This window comes from Castor canadensis, chromosome 6, assembly GCF_047511655.1.
Source record: "Castor canadensis chromosome 6, mCasCan1.hap1v2, whole genome shotgun sequence".
Classification (NCBI taxonomy): domain Eukaryota; kingdom Metazoa; phylum Chordata; class Mammalia; order Rodentia; family Castoridae; genus Castor; species Castor canadensis.
In genome coordinates this window covers 72,771,712-72,792,155 of record NC_133391.1, presented here as the reverse complement: position 1 = coordinate 72,792,155, position 20,444 = coordinate 72,771,712, and the positions used below count along the sequence as shown (strand labels likewise).

The 20,444-nt window shown below is 44.2% G+C and overlaps 1 protein-coding gene across 10 annotated transcripts in view; it reads right to left on the bottom strand.

Moving 5' to 3' along the window:
- The window catches only part of Ppp2r2b (protein phosphatase 2 regulatory subunit Bbeta), a 425,683-nt gene that overhangs the window by 39,093 nt on the left and 366,146 nt on the right, over positions 1 to 20,444 (bottom strand). For all 10 annotated transcript variants that reach the window (XM_074076719.1, XM_074076717.1, XM_074076721.1 and 7 more), the window contains 2 exons: positions 15,052 to 15,229; positions 487 to 651 (listed from right to left, as the gene is read on the bottom strand). In XM_074076719.1, the coding sequence (XP_073932820.1) occupies positions 487 to 651; positions 15,052 to 15,229 (343 nt within the window). The remainder of the gene's footprint in view (positions 1 to 486; positions 652 to 15,051; positions 15,230 to 20,444) is intronic.

The following is a 20,444-nucleotide window of genomic DNA, read 5'->3' as shown; positions in this document are numbered from 1 at the left end:
ATTTCCTCTGTAGGGCTTTTCTGTGGTCTCCCCTAGAACCACTGGGGCTTCTACAGTACAGGTTTCCAGAGCCCTAGTATCTCCAAGAAGCCACCAACTCCTTCCCCAGTCACCATTCTTGGTTATTTGTAAACTCTCAGCCTCTTGCATAGTCCTGTTAACTCTGCTGCCAAGATCTGTCTAGAACTCTCTGCCCTGTCTATGTCCACATTGCCTCCTTGTCCAGGAGTCTCTTTGGTGCCTAGGCAGCAAGTGATCTGAACATGTAATTCAGATCACGTCACGGTTTTATTCAGACACTTGCTGGCCAGAGTCATTGAATGAGAGGTTTCACCTTCAGTGAAACACTGAGCATGGAGCTGACTCCTGAGTCGGGTCAACACTGGAGGCTTCTTTACTACCAGTGCACCAGGACCTTCCAAGTCCCCCCTCCTCCCATGTGTCAGAGGCCGGTGCTCCTCCCCCAACCCTTGTGCTGCTACTCACACTTGGTGTGTCTGTCACACAGGGCTGAGGCCCGCATGTCACACAGCCGGATTGTCCCTTTGCTGCTGCTGTACACGAACGTGTTGCAGTGATCGGGGTGGAACTCAGCTGCTGTGATCACCTCTGTGAGCTCCTCCATGTTGGCCGGCTTAATATCCACGATATCTGGCACAGACGAGTCAAGGAGGGAACCAGGACAAGGGGGCAGAAACTCGGGATTCAAACTGTAGCACCTTCTAGAAGTGTGACATGGTAGCATTTACCGCACATCATGACTCCTCAAGGTAACTCTGGATATATACTGGCTTCAGGCAGATGATGCTTGGGGACTTAATAGACTATGGTTCCCCAATAGTCAAAGGTCACATGAGAATTCAGGTCCCCTGACTCCTTACCACTGTTTTATCTTCTCTTGTAATGGGGGCTTAAAAGCTGCTTTTGCTGAGGTGCACTGACTCCTTAGTCGGTCCAGGCATTAACAAAAGGCAGGAAACTGATGATTGCAACATTTCTTTTCCACAGAAATGGAAGGAATAAATTGACAGTGGGGAAAATGTGACTGGGACCACAAAAGGGAAAAACTTTTTGTATAGTCAGCTTGCCTGCTGGCCAGTTTGTCTTCTTGTTGACTAAACTGACATTTTTTTCCCCTCTTTGTCTACATGCTGAAGAGTTCAAGATTAACTCCCTTTTCTCTTCAATTAGGCCAAGTAGCTCTATACCCCTTATCTTTCTCTGACCACCAGAGCAGTAAACCTGCCAGTCAAGATATACAGTTTCAGAGAGGTGGCGCTGGACACCTGGAGAACAAGGCCAGCAGCCGTGGAGAGCATGCATCTGGTCACAGTCAAGCTGAGCCCCAGACCTTCTTCTCTCAGAAGAAGGGTGACAGGGCTCTGAGATGTTGATTCTCCCTATCCTCCTCTTTGTCTGATGAATAATAAACCTTATTCCCTTTTCTTCAAAACCTGGATCTCATTATTTGTAAATTGTAAATTGGTGTTGGGGCTGGGGATGGGTTTTTCAGGAACACGCTGACTTATAGAAGGACATCCATTCAAGACCAGGCCCCCGTTCATGCAATCGTGCAACAATGTGCCAAGCTGCAAAGCCTTTTGCCTTCCATTTCATAACAGTCATTAGGAACTAGCCCCATTTCAACCAAATAATTCCATTTACTTGAATTTGTACCCAGACTCCTAGAATGATAAATGGTTATCTACAAAAGACTGCAAACCCTCTTCCATGGAATAGCCTTAATAATATGGAAAATTATTAAGTAATAATAATAGCTGCTACCATTTATCGGGTGCTTAGAGTGGGTTATTCATGGGGCAAAGCACGGTGTACGGTTAGTCCACTTAGCCTTTTCAAAAACTTTATCTCTTATGCCCATTTTTCAGAGGTGAAAGTGGAATCTCAGAATGCCTCAGATACTCAGATTTCATTCCTGGGGAAAACCTGTGCTGATTCGTAATTATGCAACCTTTCTCTCTTTGAAGATGTCTGGGTTTCTTAGTCTCCATAAGCTGTGATTTGATTTAGAGGTTGAGTGGGACCCTGAGTATCAGAAAGAAGTCATCCATGTGTGGCAGGAGGGATTTCAGCTCTTATGGAATCTACTCTTAGTTGTGTCATCTGTTTCTTCTCCCCCCTCAATATTTTCCTCTCTGATAAAGAATTATTATGCCTCTATTTTTTCACTGCTTAGAAAATGCTTTATTGGTTTCTGCAATCAAACCCACATGGAGGAGTTGGTGTAGTGGCTCAAGCAGTAAGAGTGACTGCCCAGCAAGTGTGAGGCCCTGAGTTCAAACCCTAGTGCTGCCAAAAAAAAATGTAGATAAGACCTTACATATTTAAAATGGTGGGGTACCTCTTTTTTTTTTTGCCATTTATTTTATTTTTTATTTTTTGGAATTTTTTTCTCTTTTTTTTATTGTTTTATTATTCATATGTGTATACAAGGCTTGGGTCATTTCTCCCCCCTGTGTCCACCCCCTCCCTTACCACCCACTCCTCCCCCTCCCTCTCGCCCCCACCCCCTCAATACCCAGTAGAAACTATTTTGCCCTTATCTCTAATTTTGTTGAAGAGAGAGTATAAGCAATAATAGGAAGGAACAAGGGTTTTTGCTGGTTGAGATAAGGATATAAGTGGAAAAAATTAAGCATAATATTTCTAGGCCAATACAGCTATTAATTTCTCTACAATGTCAACTCAACACTATAAACTGAGATTTTTTTCCCCCAAAGTTGATAGCACAGCTAAAGTTTCCAAAAAATTAAAATTACATTAAATTTAAAAAATATATATTATACCTCTATTTTTTTAAGCCACATCCTTGTACACTGGAATGAAACATTGAATCGTTCGTTATGAAGGCAGTTCAATGGAAACAAATGCTTTCTATAGGGTGTTTGGCAGGAGTGAAGGGATAGGTTTGTATTGACTGCTTCATTTCCCTACCAAGAGCTGGGGCAGAGGTTCTGTCTGAGGACCGAGAAACTTCCTGCAAAGTATCACTCCTTGTGACTGGGTGCTCTACACAGTGAAGCTGACCTAAATGATTTCTGTATTTCCCAGACTTTAACACTTGAGCCATCTTTGTGATTTTAGCCCATGTATGTGTCATCAGAGAGTACTTTAAAAAAATTGTACAAAGGGGTTTCATTTTTACATTTTCATATATACATACAATATACCCATCAAATTCACCCCCTCTGTCACTCTCCTTCCTCCCATTTCCCCTTCTTACAACAATCCCAACAGGTTTCATTGTTCTATTTTTATACATTTGTGTAAAGTTCATCCTCTAAAACTCCTCCTTTTCAGGCTTCCCCCTATGGTGGTACCCACCCTGAACAGAACTTATTTTATATTCCTGTCATTCATTTTTAAGGACTAGACTCCACATATGAGAAAGAACATGCAATAATTGTCTTTCTCAGGCAACATTTTTTATAGTTTTTCTTTATACCATCTATAGATTGGCTTACTTTTTTCTTGGCAAATTCTTATCTATGCAGTAATCCATTCAATGTTCATAAAATCATATGTTCAATGAGCTAGTTATATTTTAATAATCAACATGAAAATGAACATATTACAATTAAAATGCAAATGTATTTGCCAGAAGACTATGTACAACATTTTGGAAAATAATACACTGACTCAATAAGCAATAACTTGATACAGATTATCACAGGGGTGCTCTTTGCTTTTTTTGGCTGTACTGAGGTTTGAACTCAGGTCCTCACCCTTGCTAGGCAGGCATTGTTACCTCTTGAGCCACTCTGCCAGCAAGGGGTGCTCTTTATCAAGTAAGTAGCACAGTCCTCTCTTTGCAAGGACAAACAGGCTGATATTTTTAGTCTCACTAGCTCATTAGTTGCACTACCACTAACAAAGTAGCCATCTCCTATAAAACACCACCCATGCTGCTGCTAGAACTATTCCACCATGCAATTTTTGCAACAATGGCTTTGTATTTGACTGTGCCTTCTTCCCCTTCAATGATCTCTTGTACATCCTGTTGGTTTCTTTCTAAAATTAGTTTGAGACTGAGCTAAATTTCCCCCCACCAAACCTAGATGCAAAGATCACTTGGATCTCCAGGAGACCCAAAATTCCACCTTTCAGCTCAACCTCTGCCAGAGCTCTATATATTACTGCAGTTGGCACATGCCCTGGGGAGCAGGAGGAGGCTGCAGTGTGCAGCTCTGATGTCCTCTCCAGCTGCTGACCTGTGCCATGGGCTCCTTGGCCACAGCATGGGGTGGGGTGAGCAGAGGTTAGTGGTCAGCCGTTGTCAGATTTCCTCATCCTCCAAAAGAGCCTGATACCCTATGGTGCCAGTGAGCATGTTTTTTATTTCCCAAAATAGGGGAAGAAAATCTGGTGTCAGCTTTCTCAACCTCTATCAGGATAGCGCTAAAACAAGCTGAACTGCAAGGCATCTTCACTGTGTGGGAGAGGGAGGTGCAACAGCCACAGTTATTTTTTCCTACCTAAAAATAAAGCCCCACAGCCAGAACATGTGAAAATAAAGTGCCTGAGCATATCTATAATGCCAGGAACATCCCCCACCATCAAGGACACATTCATGGAAAAGTGCCCATGGATTCTGCTCAGTGCTACTGTTTCTGGCTCCGTCCTTCCACCCAAACTGGAATTGTAAGCCTGCCCCTCCCACTCCTCATCCCTACCTCTCTACTTCTTTCCTTCCAGGTCTGAGTCTCCCTTCTGACTATCTGCTTATCGAGTTTGACTCTTTGGGGAGTTGGGGGATAAACAATGATTCTGTCACTCTTCAATAACCATGATGATTGAGGCAAAGAGGAAGGTAATAACTAGCAGCTGATATCTACCAAATGCTGGGCAAGTTCCACGCAAAGCACTCTGCACGTGTTGTCTGACTTCCCCTCATTGCAGGTTCATGAGGTCAGTACTATGAAGAGCTCCATTTTACAGCTGAGCAAAGCGAGTAAGATAAGTACTTCAGGTCATATGACTCATAGAGGTCAGAGCAGATATTTGAACCCAGGTTTGTGCAGCTCCACACTGTTGCCTCCTGTGAGGAGCAGCCTCACCAGGCCATCTTTCTGAGTGTGACCAACTGGCTATACTGAAATGACACCCGGCTAACCCAAGAGGACAGCACCAGCTCTGTGCTTTAGGCCCATGCCCTCTTAACTCACTACCTACTTGGGAGGTGGTATTTTCCAGAACAGAAGAACAGAATTTTTTTTTATGTTCTATCATATAATAGATTTTTTTGAACTAGAAGTTGGAACAAAAACTTGATGAGAAATTTCTTGGCTTAGTTTCTAATGGAGGACTTGCTGAATTCTAGAAACATGCAAAAGCAAGCCTAGATGCCAAAAATTCACTGACTTATCAGAAGATGGGAGGAAACTTCACACTGCATGTCCTAGAAACCCAGGCCATTCCCCTCCTGCTGCTCCAAAGGGAGAGCCATGGTTTCAGAGTGTGCAGTTTTCCCTTTGGTGCTGGGAAGGAAGGAGAAAGGTGCTGAGGCTGCATGGCTTCCTGTATTACCTGGGAGATAGAATGATGCATTATGACAGTCCATTTTCTCCTCTTTATCCTTTAGCACTTTCTATCCAAATTACTTCCCTGTTGTCCCAAAGAACTAAATGGCAAAAGCTAAAGGTAGCATTGGGTTCACAGCTAATACACAACCTAGACAGCCAACAGATTGCTACTAAATTAACCCTGGGGCTTGACAGATCTGTTCTTTCTGACCCCTACTGCTTACAGCGTTCTTTATTAATGCTAAACCCAGGCAAATTACCTCCACCAACAAAAGGGGTTAATCTGGCTCTCTGCTGGGACTCTGGAGGCAGCTCTGAGAACAGGAGGGGGCACAGCCAGCTTGGCAGCTGAGCTCCATGCTTAGAAGGCAGAAGGCAGGAAGGTGAGGGTACTGCTGTGCCAGGCAGTAGCCTAAGGCATCATTTAAAATAATAATTGAAGACACTGGGAGGTCACCCCTTCAGGGATCTGCTTCAAACAAATAAGCGGCCAGAGCCATAAATTGTATCGGGGTGGGATGAGGGAGTGGAGAGGATGGGAGGGGATGTGGAGGGATGAGGGGAGAGTGAGGCTGTTCGAAAGTCATTTCCTAAATCCAAGCTTAGAGAATCCAAGTTTTCTACCAAGGGGTCTTCTACACTATCAAAGAATAAGACTGACAGCAACTTAAAATACAAAGATAGGAAGTGATTAAGTGAAATTTATTTCATTCAGTTGTTTTTGTAGTGAAATTTCCAAAGCTGACAAAACCACTAGATACAAAACTCTTAAGTCTAGTATGATCATGATTCAATTTAAATTTATAAACTGAAAATGCTGAGCTAAAAGATAAGACACTGGAATATTAGTGATAGTTCTATCAGGGTGGGTTTTTCGATTATCAGTGTCATTCTCACATTTTCTTTTAGCAAAGTTTAGTATTTTAGGATGGAAAAAGACTTAAGACATTTTAATGATTATTATATATAAATTATTTTAGGTGAGGAAATTTAGGCATAAAATATATACTATAGTGTAATCATAGCCACACTAAAAAAATATCACCGGAGCAATAGGTGGGAAGGAAACACAGCTGTATCATGTAGGGAGATTAGATTCTAAAGTCAGCCTGTAAGTTACTCTTTAGTAATGGGAGTCCATTCATTCATTTATTCCCTCAAGTTCTCTGTACATGTTCCCAAAGAATCTATAATCTGCCAGCCCTCTTGTGGGTACAGGGTATGCAGCAGTGATCAAAGCAGGCCAAAAAAGCCCCTTACCTGTGGAGACTCTATTTTACAGAGAACATGGTGAAAAAATGATGTAAATAAGTGTAACGCATAGTGTGTTAGATGGTGATAACTGCTAAGCAGGAAAATAAAGCAGGGGGCAGAGAGAGTACACATGTCTCTGTGTAGGGGGTGTATGTGTGTTTGTGTCTTGAATAGAGAAAAGATAAATCAAGAGTTCAAATTTTTTGGCTTTTATTCCTTTGTCTTTTTCTCAATCAATGTGGTTGAATAAGCTAGCAAGCAGTTACAGTTGTAATGCTAATACTGCATATACAGCAAAATCAGTGATGGGATTATTGGTGATTTTATTTCATTTTTCCAAAATCTCTATAATGAATACACACTATCAAACAAAGAAAATAATAAACATTAAAAAAGAGAAGGTTTTCTGCCTTAGCATTACCCATGAGAGAGTTAGAGACAGGAACTTCTTCTCTATGGATAAATTCAAGATAACAATATTGTTACCTTAATCTTGATATTATGAGTATAGCAAAATGGGTCTGGGAGACTGGGGCTCAGCTTTATTCCATCTCTCTTTAGGTGAGAGAACTTGGGAAAGTTGTTCTCTCTCTCTGGGATTCAATTTCTTTGATTTTAAATGAACAGAATTCTATCAACAGCCTCTAAGACTTTTAATGATCAAAAAGATAATGGAGAGGGCTAGTAGAGTGGCTCAAGTGATAGAGTGCCTGCCTAGCGTGAGGCTCTGAGTTCAAACTCCAGTACCACCACAAAAAAAAAAAAGAAGATAGAAAATGGGGAAAAAATAATTTGTTGAATTGTTTTTCTATTCGACAGAATCCTGTTTTCTGAAGAAAGCATTTGCAGCTCTAAGGCTAGTGTTTATACACATTGGCTTTGTGGGCCTTTGTAGGTGGTTGTCTTCACAGCCTCTGACTCATTGTCTCTGATTTTGCTGATATGGACAAGCTTTTCTTCCATAAGTTCTGTTTAAGCCAGTCAAAGACAGTCTGCTGGGCTGACTGTAGTGAGATTGGCCAAGCTGCAGAGTGGAACCTTATGACTGCCTGGGTAAGGTCACCCAAGTTCAAAAGCAGCTGAGGCATCTCACATTCCACTTAAATTCAGCCAAGTTCTGAAGGTGGAAAATTGTCATGTCTTGGCCTTTAACAGTAAGTGTTAGGGTTGGGTTCCTTTTGAGGGGACATGAGTTCCTTCGAGCTGTTTTTTCTCCCTTTCAGGGTCTGAATTTAATCCTTGGATATTAAGCAATGATTACAAAGCATCCAGATGTCATCAGCTGAAAGGACATGTTATTTGATATGACATGGGAGATCTCCAAAGAGGACTCTGAGGAATAGCCATCTCTTAAGAGCTTAAAAAAAGCCAATGTGCAAATATTCATGGAGTGTTTGCCAACTCTGAGGCTCAGTCAGAGGGGACTGATAAAGAGATGCATAATGCCATATTAAACATGCAGTGTGCTTCAGAAGAGTGGGTTTTGACACCTGTTATGACCACGAGGCACTTTAAGGGCCCATCCATAGACTCTTTCCTGCTCCTATAAGATAGTTTGCCACACATTACATATCTGATGAAATTGACATGGCAGAATATAGTAGACTTTGTTGTTACTTGGATAAGAGAGCACTAGATTTTTAATTCCAAATTCTGTGGCTAGTTATACAATCTTGAGTAAATTTGAACCTGTTAACATAAAGAGGAAGAAAACTCCACTAATTGGTTTGTGCAACTTACTTGGCACTTAATTACGGGTTCAAACCATCCATCTTCCCTAGGATGTCTCCTTTTCTACCCTAACTTTGATGGCTTTGTGATAATTGTAGCTTTGTAAGGCTGAGCTGTATCCCTTACAATTCCCTTTCTATTACGTTTCAGGTTAGGTGGGAAATTCTCCCTATTGAGCTGGGAGACAAAAAGGAACAAGTGACCATTTTGCAGCATACACCCTCTTCCAGTTATCATGGAGGGATTTTGCAGATATGATTACAGGCCCTAATCAGCTGACTCTAAGTTAATCAAAAGGGAATCTAGGGCTGTTTGATGGCTCAAGTGGTACAGTGCCTGCCTAGAAATCACAAGGCCTGGAGTTTTAACTCCCAATACCACCAAAAAAGCAGGAGAGCCTATTCCAGGTGGGCCTGACTTAATTAGTTGGAAGTCATTTAGTAATTGACTCAGGCTTTCCTTCAGGGATGTTGGGACTGCAGTTGCTGTCTGTTCACCCTAAATCTTCCTTCCTGACCTCCGCAGGTGGAGGCCCTTTCTTGACTCCCTGATCTACAGACTTTGTACTTGCTTTCCCAGCCACACAACTGCAAGGGCAACTCATGGGAGTAGGTCAGTCACTCTCCTCTTCTCCTTCTCATTCTCTTTCTCTCTCCACACATACCCCTCTGGATCTGCTTTTCTGGCTGAAGTCTGACTGATCCATGGATCCCCCAGATTTCAGGGCCATGACATCATAGATGCAGTGTTATCTTCACGTCATCTCCAGTGCATATAGTAAATGCTTAGGAAATGTTCATGGCATTTGCTTTAACTCACTCATGTGACCCAGTGGTTTTCTCTGGGCATGCTTTTAAATGCAGAAACTCACAGGAGGCTCGAAAGCCCAACAGACTAAGTTGCCAAGCCTGTATAGAGCCAATTCTTTAGCCTGTGGTTTTCTTAGGCAAGAAATGTATCTGAGCAATGTTGTAGGATGAAAAGTGGGCTGCAGAAATGCTGCACACAATATTGGACCTTCATCCTGTGCTGGGGACTCTTATTTTACAGATCACCTCATTTAATCCTCACAAAAATCTCATAAGATACATCACTGAATTAATTATCTCTATTAACTGATGAAGAAATTGGGGGTGAGAGAGATGTTAAAAAACTGTCAAGGTTACACAGATTACTGGTGCCACTCAAATTCAGGGCACCTGACCAGTAGAAGTCTACAAGGTTGAATTCCTACCTTATCCTATGAAAACATAAGCCTGAAGGGCTTTCTCTCCTGGGAGGAGAAAATGAAGTCACATAAAGCCCCAGGCTGTCCTCAGAAACGGAGGGTTCTGGACTAGATGTGTGGCTCAAGTAGTAGAGTACTTGACTAGCAAGAAGAGGTCCTGAGTTCAAGTCCCCAGTACCACCAAAAAGAATGGAGGGTTAGCATCCACACGGACAAGTTACTTTTAATATGGAGGGAGGGGACTGCCCTTACACACAGGCTACATACTGGGTGTCATAAGAAGGGATAGTTTTAAGGGGCTGGGGACAGGAGTGAGGCCCTGGTTCCATCTCCAGCACTGGGGATGGGTGAAGAAAAGGATGCTCTTATTACATTAAATGCCAGTCTGAAATGGATTTGCACATTTGATTTCCTGCAGGATGAAAGCCACTGAAGCAACAGGGACAGAAATGAGTACCAGGCTCCACAGCTTTCCCCTAAACCTGCCTGGCAGAATCTCCCTGTAGTAAAAGGCAGGCAGCTGTCCATGGTACCAAGAAACACCCAAGAAGATGAAGCAGGAAACCAACAGTGCAAGCCTGTGTGACCCCTTGATATGGGAATCAAATCCAAGATGGCTTCAGCACAGCTGACCAGTTAAGCTGACACACAGGGGTGCTAAGACCAAGGTCAAAGGTCAAGTGCCCATGGAGTCCAGCTGGTTTCTTTCAGAGAAACCCTGTCTCCTGCCCACGGACTGAACTTCCACAAGGTATGACTTCTGCTAATCTTGCAGCCTTGCATATATCATGCTCTACCTTCCTCTCTGGGTTCCAGTGACAATGGCTTTTTTAGAGTTCCTCTAAGAAGTCATGCTCTTTATTAATTATGAAAACCGGGACTGTAAAATAGGCACAGTGTGTGTGTGGGGGGGAATAGTAAGAGGAAGGAGGGTAAACTAAGGAGATTTAGGTGATGGCAGATGGACTTCATATATCTGTATGAGACAGAACTAGAAAGCCTCTTGCAATTGCTTTAAGTAGGGTGGGGAGGGGGCTGTGGAGGAGAGATGATGGGGGCAATGTAAATAATGTACAATGTAAGTCTAAGTGGAATTGTCACTATGAACCCCCCCATATCATGAATATATCCTAATAAAATTTTATTAAAAAAAGAAGTCTTGCTCCCTCCTGGCACAGGAGCTTTGTACATACTAGGCAAATCTCTTAACATCTCTTCCGCCAAGTTAGCTCATACTTTTCCCCTTTTGTTTCTCAATAATCAGTTCATCAGCAAAACCTCTTTTATTCCCTAGTCTAAAAGATGGCTTAAAAATAAATTCATTCACAGAACTATATTCCCTTCCCTCACAGAATGTATCTGCTTATAATTATATTCAGTTGTGTGGTTATTTGATGAGTGTCATTCTGAAAGCAGAAAATTTGTTTCTTTTCACTTCTGGATTCTCAGGCTTAGTACAGTGCCTGGCTCCCTAAGGGTGCTCAGCCCATAGTGTGCCTGCATATTTTCCTATTATGGATCTATTTAATAGATCCCATGTTAGACTAGGTAAGAACCCAGATCAACTCGTTCTTAGTACCAAGAAAAATGGTCAAAGGATGCTGGGTATCATAGTTTTCATAAAGAAGTAATATTTTAAGAGCAGCTTTCATTTATTGAAGAGCAAGGGCAGCCTCTTGCCAAAGAAAAGTACTAATCCAGATATGGTTTATCATGATCCTGATGCATGAAGACCAGAGTTCAAAAGGACAGGGATGGAAGGAAAGGTCTTATGGCCAGGTGCCATAAACTTTAGGCATATCTTGCTCTGATCCGGTGCTCTGATCCACAAGGCCCTGGACCTTAGAGATCCTGAAAATCTGTGGTAACAAGGGCATGAAAACATCTTACAGCTTACCCACCTGCAGAGCCAAAGGAGAAGTCTAGAATTGAGTAGATGATCAGATAGTGAATTCAACAGAATAGAACCACCATTCTGACAGTGGCCTTCTTTAGTTACCTTGTCATTCAACAGTAGCCATGGTTGGACTGGTCCCTGTTTTTTGATGGTTTACTTAGCAGGTATTGCCTAAGCACTGTGTGTGTGTGTGTGTGTAATTATTACAGTCCTTTCTGATACAGCTCCTCTCTACAGATGATGAACTAGAGTCTGGGATAAATTAAGGAACCTGTGAAAACTTATGCAGCCAGAAAGTGGTAGAACTGGGTGAGAACTCTATGCTTACTGGACTCTAAAGCCTGAGCTTCAGCCATGATGCCAATGTTGCACTAAATGCCAGCCCCTGAGAGGCATGGTTTCTTTCTACCCCCAGACCACATGTATTGCTATTGACTTCATACTTTACATATAATTTGTAATTTAAATGCATTTTTTATGGAAGTCTGCATGGTTGAATTTTTGCCCTTTCCTGTGACAGGACTGATATGATAGTAATGTTCTATCATTTGTTATCTTAGATACACAATTATGGAAAAAAGTCCACATTTTCCTTATAGCACCTTATCTTCCACCCCAGTGGTACCCAAATCATACTTTGGGGAACTCATATTACTCTGTTCCAACTCATGCTCCTTCTGCCTCTTTGGAGCATAAGAAGCATAATTGAAATAGGTTCTAAACAACCTATTCAAGTGCTAACAACATATGATTTAAGACATGTCTGGTGATTGGTATTTTTCCATGGCTGTTTTGAAAAATCCCAGAGGTGGCTATACTTCAGTGATGAGAGGCAAAAGGGTTCCAGTTTGTACAGGCTTAGTGCTTAGGGCAGTCTGGTTGAAAGGAACTATATAGATATCAGTTATCATCACCCTCGTGATGACAATGATTATTTTACATATGGTTGCTTTCAGGGTGAATGGTACGGTCTCATTTGTATGCCAGCATCTGGCAGGCTGTCACACATCTGCGGAATATAACCTAAACTGCACTATTAATATTTCCACTTTTGCATTCTCCCCAAGGCATCTGTCTCCCAAAAAGCCTAAGAAACTTCCCTCCCCCTTGAGGGCCTGGAGGCAAAATTCGGAAAACATGCCACCTAGGCTGGGGAAGCAGAAGCTCAGAGTGACAGCCAGCTGAGCCTGGCAGATTTCTGGCTCTTGGAATAGATTTGAGTGGGAAAGGGAACCACTACCCACACTCATTCTATTAGCAGCTGCACTGCCAGGAAAAAGCTGTAGGCAGGTTCTCCCAGGCCTAGACAGTATGTGGCATCTGTTCTGTTACTGACAAAAGATGCCCGTCATGGGCTTGGTCGGTTCTTGGTGTCTACAAATATATCTCAGAAGTGCCAGTGCTTAATTAAAGATGCCTCCCCTAAAAAGCCTGTAGGCATGTCTGTGGTGGAAGCTAGCATGCTGTGGCCCCAAACCAGGTCTTTCTTCCTTAGGACACAGCTAGAATATATTTCCCTGCCTACCTTGTGGTTAGAGGTGCTCACATGGCTGAGTTGTAGCCAATGGAATGCATGCTATTTTAGATCCTGGCTAATAGGAATCTCCATGTGGGTCCTCCATGACCTCCCCTATGGATAAGCATGGTGACACAGGGAAACTGTAAGGTGAAAGAGGTCTGAGGCTCTGAATTACTCATTGGATGTTGATACCTGCCGATGTGGATCTCCAATCCAACGCTGGAATTTGTAAAAGAAATAATCATTTTTTGTGTTTGAGCCACTGTAAGATCCATTTTGCATCAGGACATTCAGAGCTTTCCTTTAACTCTTAAAGTTACATTCCCAGGTTAGATTTCGTAATCAGCTGGCTACTGGCTATCTGTCCTCTGATGTCCTACTTAAACTTGACATGTGCAACTAGCTTTCTGTATGCAGTGTGCTCTACACACTGGAATACAGTAACGGAGCATTCAAACTCCCTAATTGCATAGAATTTACATTCTATTATGGGGAAACCAAACATCCACACTCAAACACCTTTAGATAGTGCTATGAAGATAATAGGAATACAATTCTGGTGGTCACTTGGGAGTTAGTGGGACAGAGTGCCTCTACGGAGATGGCATTCGATCGAGGCTGAGTAATGATTTGTAGCTTGCCTTGTGAGCTCTGGGGCTAGAGCACCGAAGAAGGAAGGAGCAGCAGGTAAAAAGAATGGAAGAACAAGGTTTAAGCAGGAGCAGATTTAAGCAGGGTTAGTTAGCTAAAGCAGAGTGAATTATGGAAGAGTGACATGGTAAGTGCCACAGAGTGGAGCAGGACCCAGGTGATGTGGCCAAGGTGAATAACTTGGATTTTATTTTACTTCCATGGGAAGCTGAGAGTGTTTTCAGCAGGGAAGAACAACATATGGATTCCATGTTGAAAGGCCCACTCTGACTGAAATGTGGGCACGTATTGTGCAGGAGAGTGGGGAAAGGGACCAGAAAGGAGGGTACTGTAGCCACACATCAGACAGCACTGGCTGATACTGGTGTGGTTTGGTAAGAGTAAGGATGGAAAAATCTGAGTTGAACTGAGGTATATTTTAGAGGAAACACTGACAGGACTCATGGATAGACAGGGTTTTGTGGAGGAGGGAGCTGGAATTAATATTGATGTGTAGGACAGTTGCTCACCTGCCTGAAGGGTGAACCCATGAACCAACTCAGGAATCAGAGTGGAGGGCCAGGTTTCAGGAAGGATGACGCACATGACAGGCATTGAATAAATGACCCATTTTTATCATTAATGACAGAATCAACACAGTGGGGTGAGAATATTGTTCTAGACACTCATGCAGGAATTTTCTTGACTTTGCTAAATTTTAGGTAAATGGGAGACAATAATGTTTATATAATAGGGTCACTATATCAAATATGCCCTTGAGAGGTGGAAGCAGTAAGGAGAACGAAGAGGGCTTGAACACTGCTGGGAAAGGTTTTTACGTGTTCAATCTGTGAAATTTCACTGAACTACGTAATCATGGTATGCATTTTTCAGTGTGTGTTTGACACTCTAATAGAGCCATAAAAAAGAGATACTTCACTTAAGAGTTCCTCTTGCAAGTGCTTTGAACTCAATAAAAGGCCTGAATCTGAATTGATTCAGAGTTCCAATGCAAAGCTAGTCCTGGCTCACAACTTGCCATTCAATGCCTTTCCAACTTTATTGTCAGGATGAAATAGTCTCACTGATGCCAACACATTTTAAAAGGGACAACTGCTCCAAAGTGCCAGGTGTTGTGGTTGTGATTATTCCTTTCTATTCCACTCCCCATCCCCTCGCCCCCAAGTCCACTCCTACCTGGATACGCTTGATTCAGGCCAATTGATTATTGGCTGTAAGGAAAGGATACTAAAACTCTGATTGGTTATTTCAAAGTTCCATAGGTTAATCCTCAGGTCATCAGCAGACATGTAGGTTTCATAGTCGCTGTTGACGGATATGGAGTTGATGTGGTATGTGTGTGCGTTGGCGAACACTCTTCGTGGGGTGGCCTCCACCATCAGGTCCATGGGTCTTAGGACAGGCACCTAGGATGCAAGAGAACAAATCGCTTTAGAACCAAATCTCTTCCCTAGGAAAGGAGTGTGTGTGTGTTTGTCTTTATTACCACAACCACATTACAGATGCATTAATTAGAAACCACACACTGTTGCTGCTCCTTTTGGTCCTTGTAGCAGCACCCATCCTGGCCTTGGTGGGAAATTCCATTTTCTTATAAATTCTAACCTTTACCCTGGGCCCCTCGAGGTGGCCTCATCTCTGGGGAACTTAGATGCCAGTGTGAGGACAGTACTTTCCAGAGCCATTGTTCCTGTTGCTTTTTTTTTAAAAACAGGAAAACTCTGTTTTTTTTAAAAGGAAGTTGTGGGAAAATTTTAGAAACATCTTGTTCAACTTTAATCTCAATGTATCCTTCACATCTTTTCACCTCCTGGTTTTGTCCTTAATCTTTAAAGGCACTTTGGGAAAATTTATCACTTGACAGTCCAGTGGCCCTGACTCAACTGTTAATGTGTAGCACGTCCATTATGTCCTGGTTGACCTGAGAAAATCTTTATTTCTGCTGTCTTGGAGCACTGACCAGGGAGAGGTCACTTTCCCATTCAAAACTGTCCCGGTTGGGATAACAGATGATATGGTCACCCAACGATGTATGAAAGGTGCCCAGTAAGTGTTTATCAAATGACCTTTCTAAGAGTAAATGCCAGCAAGTGTTTTCTTCTTGGCAGGCCAGAGAATCAGGCAGTAATAATTTCTTAGACATGCACCTCTCTCTCTCTCTCCCCCCTATCCTCTGCCTCCCCGCTCTCTGGAAAATATGAACAAAGAGACACATCACTTCTGATTCTGTGTGAATTCTGGATGAACTGGCTCTACAGAAAGCAAGAGACAACATGAATGCCTGCGAGAGTACAGACTTTAAAAAACCCAACCGAATGAAACCATAGGACACAGGTGTGGTCCTCAATAAAAACAAGGAAGGCAGACCAAAAAGGGACCCTGCCCCAAGGAAATCCTCTCCTGTAATCAAGCCTTGATTAACTTGATTGATACTGGGGGGTGGATTGGGACTTCAGTTTCTGTGCTCCCTTCAAGCCAGGTGGTGAGGAGCCACTGAAGACAGAGGCTGTGTTGAATCAGGTGCAGTCACCTCAACCTTACAACAGTGCAGAAAATGGAGTTCTCCCAGCTCAGTCTTGGAGTGCAGCTCCCATGGAGGATGTTTTTAAATCACACGAATGATTAAAGCAAACCTGGGGTTCTAGATGGCTGTGATGCTGGGTACCCTGGGAGCCAGTGATGGCCTGCCACGTGGATGTGGGATGAGTTGGGGCTTCACTGGACATTGGGGCTTCACTGGACACCAGGAAAGGTGAGGGCCCAGGGAGGGAAGCTTCCATTCCTACAGGCCAGCTATGGGCAGCATGCACCTGGGATACTAGGAGCAGGGAGACCTGGGCAATGAACATGGGTCACCACTGACAAATAGGCTGGGTGACACTTGTGAACTGCTCCTGAGAAACAGCAACCAAACTCGCTGTGCCTCATTACCTCAAGGGTGTTTGCGGGGCTCTGTTGGGGTGATCTGTCCCCTCTATTCGCTCTTCCAGCAACATCCAGGGGCTCAACTGTTGACCACCACCTGCAGGTCCTGCCAAACACAGCTGACCCTAGCAGGGGAGGCAGACAGCAATTGCACCATCTCATACTAAAACCCCAAATGGAGTGCCAATTTATTGGGCATCTGTGCTGTGCCAGGCAATATTTAGACACAATTCTTTCAAAAACTCCATGAGACAGAGTACTGTGACAGAGCAAAAACTCAGGCACAGAGTGGCGAAGTCCCCATCTATAGAGACACAGGCAGGACTTGATGTCAGAATCTACCCGACTGCAAAGTTCGTGTTCTCTCCACAGCTCCAACATCAACAGGAGGAAGTGACACGTGTGCTGTAGGTGACACCAGCCAAGTGCCTGGGGGATTTATGCACGAAACAGCACTAGTAATGGAATAATGACAATGGCAGTCACAGGTGTACTGTGGATAAGGACCTTCCATATGTGTCACAAGTTTTCATAGTATACGTGAACAGGACAGCAATTCTGCATGCTTTCAGAAACATGTGCCATGCATTTTTTGGGAGCTACTAGGATTTGAACTCAGGGCTTCACACTTGCCAGGCGGGTGCTCTACCACTTAAGCCATACTCAACCCTTTTTTCTTTAGTTATTTTTTCAGATAGAATCTCATGTTTTTTCTGGGGCTGGCCTCAGACTGAGCTACTTTTACCTATGCCTCCTATACAGCTGGAGTTACAGACACGAACCACCATGCCCAGCTTGTTGGTGGAGATGGAGTCTTGCTAATTTTTTTTTTTTCCTCAGGTTGGTCTCTAACTACCATCCTCTGGATCTCATCTCCTGGATAGCTGGGATTACAGGTGTGAACCATCACACCTCGGCTGTGCCATACTTTTTATAGTTTGCTACAAAGCAACTTTCCACCTGGAGCTTTTGAAAACTTGCTCACTCTGCCCCCCCCGGGGACACCAGAGACCCAAGTGGGCTCCCCGGGGTCCCAGCAGAAGCAGAATATTGCAAATCTTCCTGGCCCCCTCCTAAACTCTTCCCTGAGCCTCTTTCCTTGCTGCAGGTGTCTGCAAGTGCTCCCATGGTTGTGGCGCCATGTAAGGGAGCGTGACAGCGGATCAAGTGGCATTACAAAGTGGGGACTGCCAGTTCTGAGCTGCAGCTTAATGTGATGGGCCTGGCTGCTAATACAGGCTGACATATTCCATGATGGGTCCTGTAACGGAAGGGCTCGTGCAGGTGTCTGGGGACACAGCCTCTGGTGCTCTGCCCGAATGTCACTCATGGTTTTCCAGCATCATTCCTGTACCCAGGTGAAGGCTTGCCTGCCACAAGAAGAAACAGGGTAGTTGGGCAGAAAGATGGACTGGATGGATGGTGGGAAAACCACACTGGAACTGCTGGCCTCCTCAGGCCAGGCAGGAGAACGGTTCCCTTGTCGCTGGGCTTTATCTGCGGAATCCTGAGGAAGGGAGCCTTTCGGCACTGTGTGTCCCTTACCGTGTTCCCAGCCCCCACAGGGCCGTCCCAGGAACCAGTCTCACAAGGCAAGTGGGGTGTCCTGCCCAGTGTCACACAGAGGACAGGATGAAGAGTTGGGCTCTGAACCCTGGTGACCTGGCTTCTGAGTGAGCATGTTTGGCCACAACCACACATGAACCTATTCAGCAGAAATACTAAAGTGCCATTTTTGAAAGTAAGAAGCGGTCAAATATTAGTTAATTCCATGTGGTTTCAGCCTGATGCTTTGAAAAGACAACGTGCTGTACAGAGTGATACTGAATCAGGGAACACTAGGTGTAGAAGGACCTCAGCGCCTGCCCGTGGGCCATCATCACCATCACTATCGTCTGTGAGCTGGGGACACCATGGGAGGCCATGCTGTCTGGGCCTCACTCCTTTCGTCCTTCTTATACTTCTGATACTGTCTTGCCTAAAGAATTGTGTTTGAAAATAAGCAAGCCGGGGCAGTTCCAGGCATGCACAGAAAAGGAAGCTGAGATCCTGAGCTGAAGTCTCTCGTTCATGCCACCATGGGTCCAGATTTCTGCTGCCCCTCACATACACCATCTGCCTGAGCCACTCTCCACAGCCCAGAGCCCCTTCTTATCAAATGACAGAGACAGACAATACTCAAGATCTTTTTGTTTTTGCATTTGCTTTTTTTTTTTTTGAGAAAGGATCTCACTATGAGCCCAGGTTGGCCCCTGGAACTCATGCTCCTCCTGCCTCCACCTCTTGAGTGCTGGGATTACAGGTGTGCACCACCATACCTGGTGAAGCCAGGACCTTTGAGCTCAGTCTGAACCCTCCTATCTGAGCCCCAGCTGTTGGTGAGTCTGGACTCAACTCACACAGGGCTCTGCTATGTGACAGAAGCCCAAGATCTGCAGGGGGCATCATGGCTCTGACCTGTGGGGTACAGTGATGTCCTCCCTCAGGCACCTTGCGTCCCTCCCTGGCCTTGGTTCAGTCTCAGCTCGTCCTCCTGAGGCTGAATTCAAAGAACAATTACTGCAGGGCTTATCTGGATGCCCAGTGTCACATTAGAATATTGACTGAATAATGTCCCAGATCACAGTACAGCCTGAGTCTCACCGGGGACAAGGCTTACAGAGATACAGTTCAGACTTGGGGTGCTCATTCCCAGAAAGCTACATGGCTCCCCCTTATCCTCTTCCCTGACTGCCTCAAATATTAAACACTTAACCAATTCATCACTGATTATCTTGACACATCTATTGCACAGATGAGGAAGCCCAGGCACAGAAAGTTTAAGTAATTAGTCTAAAGTCACACAGCTAGTTGGAGGCAGAGCAAGTACTCATGGCCAGCAGTCACTGACCCAAGAGGCTGAACCCTCAGTAATTCTGAACTTGGGGCCCTTGACAAGCACACACAGATGTGTGAGGGACATGTAGGTGGGCAGAACTCTCAATGAGGCGTGTGTGCTGTAGTGGAGCTCAGAAGGCACTGCCAAGTAGAATCAACCAAAGGGCACCATGTCAGCCCGGGGAGGTGGAGGCAGACTCAGAAAGCAGGGGATGCTGGGGCAGGCAGGACTAGAAGGGTGAGTGGGAGCCACCAGGCAGAGGTAGGGGTAAGGAGGAGAAGAAAACGTGCCCTAATCAGAGAGGTCAGAGGAGAGACTGCCAAGAGTGTGTGCAGGGCTGTGAGTGTGTGCACTTCTCAGACTGGAGGCAGTGATTTAATTATCACTCAATAAACACTTAGTAACTCTCTCTTGCATATCAGACATGTCCCAGGGGCTGGAGATACAACAGTGAACCCTATTCGTATGGGTCAAAATTCTTGTGTGTGTATGAAGAAAACCTGAGTTGGGTAGGGGTAGAGTGAGTGTGGAGTGAGCTAATTGATGTGGGTGCTCAGGAAAGGCCTCTCTGATGTTGGAAGGAGGGTTTTTTATTGAGAGTGGGAAGCAGAGCTGCCCACCCATAGCTGCCTCCTCCTTGCACGCCCTCCCTTCCTCTCCATTATGTCATCGCGCCCCTTTTCAGTCTTCCTCCTCCACCTTCTTGCTCACTATCCTTGCTGTCTATCCTCTTGGGAAATATCAGACATCTCCACTTCCCAGAACCCACTTGCTAACAAAGCCAATGCAGCTGTCATTTGGCTTGTTCAGTGACCACC